Below are 5,488 nucleotides of genomic sequence, written 5' to 3'. Positions count from 1 at the left end.
TACAATACGAATCAAATCGCAAATAAATAAATAAATAAAAAAAGAAAAAACTTGTGCCATGTAAGAAACCCATAGGCATGCAGTATCTATGAGCCACCCGAACTTATATTAGCTCAACGTACTAACGTAGAGCCATTCAGAATGACAAAGCAAACTCTTCACTCTACTTCAAAAATCAAAACTAATATACACACACACACACATATATATATATATATTCTTATTTGTTTCTATTTGCATTAAAAGTAAATGAAAAATAAGAAAGAAAAAAAAATTAATTTTGTCTGTATTTGACATTTATTGAGAAATGAATAGAGATATAATTGTATAATAATGTGAGTGTATATATATATGTATATAATTAATTAAATATTTTCTTTGAATTTTAAAAGGGGGGATGGTTGTCTTCATGCCCTGCCAACCTAATTTCACTTTTCCCAACTACAATCACTTTTATTTTATTTTATTTTATTTTTTAAATTTTTTTCCTAACCGGACTCCAACCATTTTATTAACCAAAATACATAATTTTCTGGGCTTTGAAATAATTAACAATTAATGACCCCAAATATTTAATATTTTTCCTCCCTTAATTACTCTCTTTTTTTAAATTGCAATTTGGACAATCTGAATAAAGTTAGGAACCTAATTTAGCTTTTTATATCCCAAAACCTCGTTTTTTATTTTCTTCCTATTTTTCTCATCACCCACCAAACCCAGAAAAATTCCATCTTTTTTTTGTTAAATCTCACTTTTTTTTTTTTTCTGCAAAAATCAAATCTTTTTTCCTCACAAATCCTCTGTTCATTTTCAAGAATCGTGTTTACTCCTCCTCCTTCCCAAGCTCTTCTTTTTGATATTTCGAATATCTTTTTTTTTTTTTTTTTACAAGAAATGAACAGTCGGAGCTTGCTTTCAGTTTGATCCCAGAATTTCTTGTTTTCCGTCAGTTGAAGGTTGTTAATCGACGACGTTGGTTCTTGCTAACTTCTTGCAAATGGGTTTTATATTTTGAGGTCTACTCATTTGTTTTTTTCTTCTCTCTATTTCATCTCTGTTCATTTAATTATTTCAAGAAATCCTGTGGGATAGTTTGCTTGCAAGAAGAAAATGATGGGGTGTTGAACAAAGTTGATAGCAACTTTTGTTTTCTTTTCCTTGGAGTTTGAAGTATGGAAGGTGCTAATACTTTGAGTAGCAGTGGAGTAACAGTGGTGGGATCAGATGCTCCCTCAGATTACCATGTGGCTCCAAGGACCACCACGGATAACCCGACTCAGGTGACTGGATCAGCGCCACCAACTGTGACTGTGACTCCTGCAGCAGCTTCCGTTGCTCCTCCATCGGCCGCCGCTGCCGGATTGGGCGGCGCCACCACCTTGAAGAAGAAGAGGGGCAGACCTAGAAAGTACGGTCCTGATGGCTCGGTGGCTATGGCCCTCTCGCCTAAGCCTCTTTCCTCCTCCGCCCCTCCTCCGGTTATCGACTTCTCCGCCGTGGAGAAGCGCGGAAAAGTCCGGCCGGTCGGCGCAGCTGTCAAGCTTCAACAATCCAGAATGGAAACCGAGAGTTTGGGTAATGGGAATTATGATTCTCCATCTACTATGTGTGTGTTTGGATATTACTGCATGCATGTCCACGAAGCTTTGTTTTGTGCAGTGATCTGCGAGACGCATGTGTTTTTTTCTGTTGTTTGAAATCGGCACTTAAATGCTTCTTTGTGGGAATTGTAAACATGTGATGTAGTGAAGTAGTGGGACCTGTGAATAGATGCGCCAACCAAGTTCTTGTTTCAAATGGGTAGCTCTTAGAGTCAGGTGGATTTTTCGGGTTGGTGTGGAAAAGAGGGAATCTTGAAATCATGGACGGTATTAGACACCCTTTTCCTTTTGGAGAGAAGGGTCTTGCTAGGGGGGTGGAACAAGAAATACCTGGTAATTGCACTTGAGTAATGGTTTAAGTATCCCACACCCACCTTCCTGATCTCTTGGTTGAAGGGACAAAAGTCGTTCGTTTCTATGTTAGCCGCATATCGCTATACATGGAATAGTGCTGGTTTGCTTTCTTGCAAAGTGATGTATGCTTTTGTTGAATTTTGGCATTTTGAAAGCAAATCCTTGACAAGTTTTATACTTCGAATTGCTGGGATGTTGGACTGAGTTATGGCTTGTTTTGTTTGCACTATTATAATTAGTTAGCTTACATTCTCTGGTTCTCTCTTTTTGCCTTTCTGAAAAATTCCACCTTTTAGGCTTAAGACAAAAATCTATTTGCCCTTGTCTTGAGAATCAGACAAATGAAATTGATTGTTTGGTTTTCCTTGTTGAGTGGACTATGAGCTCATAATTTAGTGAATTAGATTTCCTTTTATCAGAATCCAACTGATGATGGGCTAGCTAGATGACTTATATCATTGTGCACTACTCTGAAAAGGATGCACAAAAAGGAAGCTGAATGCATTTACCTAAAACTTCATGATTATGTTAGTTGGTGATGTATGTAGAAAGTTGAATTTGCTTTTAAACATAATTCTACCCTGAATTCAACCTGAATGTTTTCTATTGCATGCTGTATGTTGATTGTCCTGTTTAAGCTGGTATGGTGATTTGGTTGCACACAGCAAATATTCTCCAGATCATAGTTGATGATCTTTGATTTTTCTTTTTGTAGGTGAATGGGTTTCATGTTCTGTTGGTGCTAATTTTACACCTCATATAATCACCGTCAACGCTGGCGAGGTAAAATTACGATACATGCCTGATGTTTTTGTGTTAATGGATTAGTCTATCTTCCTAGTTTTCCTTTCCACTTATGGCTGAACTTGATTAAGTTAATCTTTTGCCAATCGTTTGCTTGTAAGCTTTTTATTTAAGGGAATGTGTGTGTGGATGTTTCTTGAGTGTTCCTCTCCAGTTATGCGTGCTGTTGAGATACGATCTGCTTGCTGCCTGCTTCGTGATTAACGAAATTATACTTATGCCTCTATCAAATTTCATCCTCATGGTTTGAGTTCATTCGATATGGTGCACATAACTTTCCACTTGTCGCGTCCTGATTCGTTTTTGGAGGCTGTTTCTGTTCAATAACTCTTGTGTGTATAAGCAATGTGAACGTTGAAATTCAGGGCATTATTAATTCTACTTTTTTCTGTTGTAGGATGTGACAATGAAGGTTATATCTTTCTCTCAGCAAGGTCCTCGGGCAATATGCATTCTCTCAGCTAACGGCGTAATTTCAAGTGTAACTCTTCGTCAGCCTGATTCTTCTGGTGGGACATTGACATATGAGGTACTGCAATCAATTAAATTTCCTTTACCTTGATATATTAATTGACAGATTTGAAGGTCCATGTGAGAGTGTGCTTGTGTTCGGTTGATTGACTTTTAACATCGTTTGAATTGCTAATTGGGACAATAAGTTCTCAGAATATTTTCACCTCTTTACTGTTTTTGATGGTTTTTCTGTTCTTTTCTTGGCTTTCTATGATGAGTTGGACCTATTTGCCTCTCTTATTATTTTTTCATCGCTGGTATAATTTTTTATTATCGAAATTTAACTAAGTTTTTCATGTCTACTTTTCTTGGCCTTGGTGATGGTTTTGGCCATCTGCTTCTCCTATTTGTTAATACTTGTTGAATGAATAGTTTGTTGAACCTTATGTTATTGAGGTTAATTTAGGACTCTTAACCTTATCTTATATATAGCGGCACAGACATGCTTGGATGTCTGTTTGTCTAACTAAACGAAAAATGCTTCTTCCTCTCACTTCACCCATTCAAGCATCTAAAGCAGACACTGTCAAGTTTTCTTTTTTACAGGCATAGCATTTTATTCTTTTCTCGGTGGTGCTCGTAACATTGTATATATAAGTTGGTCGTCGTTGAACAATGTATTTGATATGTAACTGCCTCATCCATTCAGGGTCGCTTTGAGATACTGTCACTCACTGGATCATTCATGCCTTCCGAGACTGGAGGAATGAGAAACAGATCTGGTGGTATGAGCGTTTCTTTGGCTAGCCCTGACGGGCGTGTTGTTGGAGGTGGAGTTGCCGGCTTACTAGTAGCTGCCAGTCCGGTGCAGGTACGACTTCTCGTAGAAGGCAGGAAATACATTTTTCTTTTTAGCTGTAAAAGTTCTTGATTTTACATTTCCCATTGTTATGATAATCTTTAGTTATAATATCACAGACAGCCCCCCTGAGTCTAGGCGCTCTTTCGCGCACCCTTGGGTTTTGAAAAATTGCTCTGCACCCCCTATGCTCATGTTTACATTACAGATTCCTCCCCAAAGGCCTGATGGCTGGGGAGATTGTATGAGGCAAACATGACCATATAGACTGCAATTTAGTCTTTTAAATCGAGGTGTTTTTTATCTCTCTCCTCGTCGAAGTCTGATTCCAACTCTCTTTAAGTATGATTGTAATATTTGTTGTGTTCTTTTGGCTGTGAACTAGATTGTGGTGGGAAGTTTTCTCGCTGGCAACCAGCTCGAGCAGAAGACGAAGAAACACAAGCCCGAGTCCATGTCTATTATACCTACTGCTGCTATCCCCATATCCAGCGCAGGAATGGAAGATACGTATCATACTTCCCCGTCGTTTCGAGGAGATAGCTGGTCGTCAATGCCCTCGGACTCAAGAAGTAAGCCCACAGACATAAACGTAACTTTACCCGGGTAGAAAGCCTAGACTCCAGATTGTTCGAACACAGTTCTTACTGACAACATTGGCATCAGAACGAGTTTCACTTCTTCAACGTTCGCCTGCAAAGCCAGGACCAGGATGCACACCAGCTGCAGGCGAGGTTTGTCAAGTTACTTAGTGCATTAGGTCGGCCATTTCTTTCATCCTGCTTTCTGTCGTAGAACGATTTAGATTTGTAAATTTACTCTTTAATTTGAACTTATGTATTGGTACTCTTTGTCTAGCGTTGCTCTAGAATCCGTTTTTTCACTCGGCCCTTGTCTTTCGTTTTCTTGATGATTGTTGGAGGAAAAAAGAGATGATTGTTGGAGCAGTGATTGATTGCTGTTAAAACCCATTTCCTTTTTATGATCTCCCAGTTGGAACACCACTTTTATTTTTTCTTTCTTGTTTTACGCGGTAATGTTGAGGCTGTAGTCGTTATACTCGTCGTGTGATTGATCTGAATTTATAAGCAACAGCTGAGTGGGGTCATATGAAATTTTCAGGGGACTAATGGTTGAACCACAAAATTCCTTATGTTTTTTACTATTTCCTTTGGTTTTGTTCCAATAAATTCATTTTAAGCATGGTACTTGAATCAATTCTGGTTGTATAATCAATTTCCTATTTAATGTTCTTATATCTTCTGCATAATAGTCTGATCTTATAGAACTCATATGCATGACATATATTAGAAAAGGTGGTTTTGGCTAAAAGTTTGAGCTGATTTATAAGTCGTGGTCACGTCTTAACTTTAAAATATTTTTTCAAATAAAGAATTGAAAATTGCAATAAGTATAA

General features: G+C 37.9%; 1 protein-coding gene across 1 annotated transcript; it reads left to right on the top strand.

The window, feature by feature from the left end:
* The first annotated feature begins 656 nt into the window (after positions 1 to 656).
* On the top strand, positions 657 to 5,075 carry LOC105155713 (AT-hook motif nuclear-localized protein 1). Its single transcript, XM_011071638.3, has 5 exons — positions 657 to 1,575; positions 2,671 to 2,738; positions 3,157 to 3,288; positions 3,922 to 4,083; positions 4,457 to 5,075. Exons 1-5 carry the CDS (start codon positions 1,173 to 1,175, stop codon positions 4,679 to 4,681), a joined length of 990 nt encoding a protein of 329 aa, XP_011069940.2. The 5' UTR covers positions 657 to 1,172; the 3' UTR covers positions 4,682 to 5,075.
* The last annotated feature ends 413 nt before the right edge of the window (positions 5,076 to 5,488 follow it).

This window comes from Sesamum indicum, linkage group LG1, assembly GCF_026168435.1.
Source record: "Sesamum indicum cultivar Baizhima isolate 11 linkage group LG1, ASM2616843v1, whole genome shotgun sequence".
Taxonomy (NCBI): Eukaryota; Viridiplantae; Streptophyta; class Magnoliopsida; order Lamiales; family Pedaliaceae; genus Sesamum; species Sesamum indicum.
Note: the sequence above shows the minus strand (reverse complement) of the source record. Positions and strands in the feature narration are given on the sequence as shown.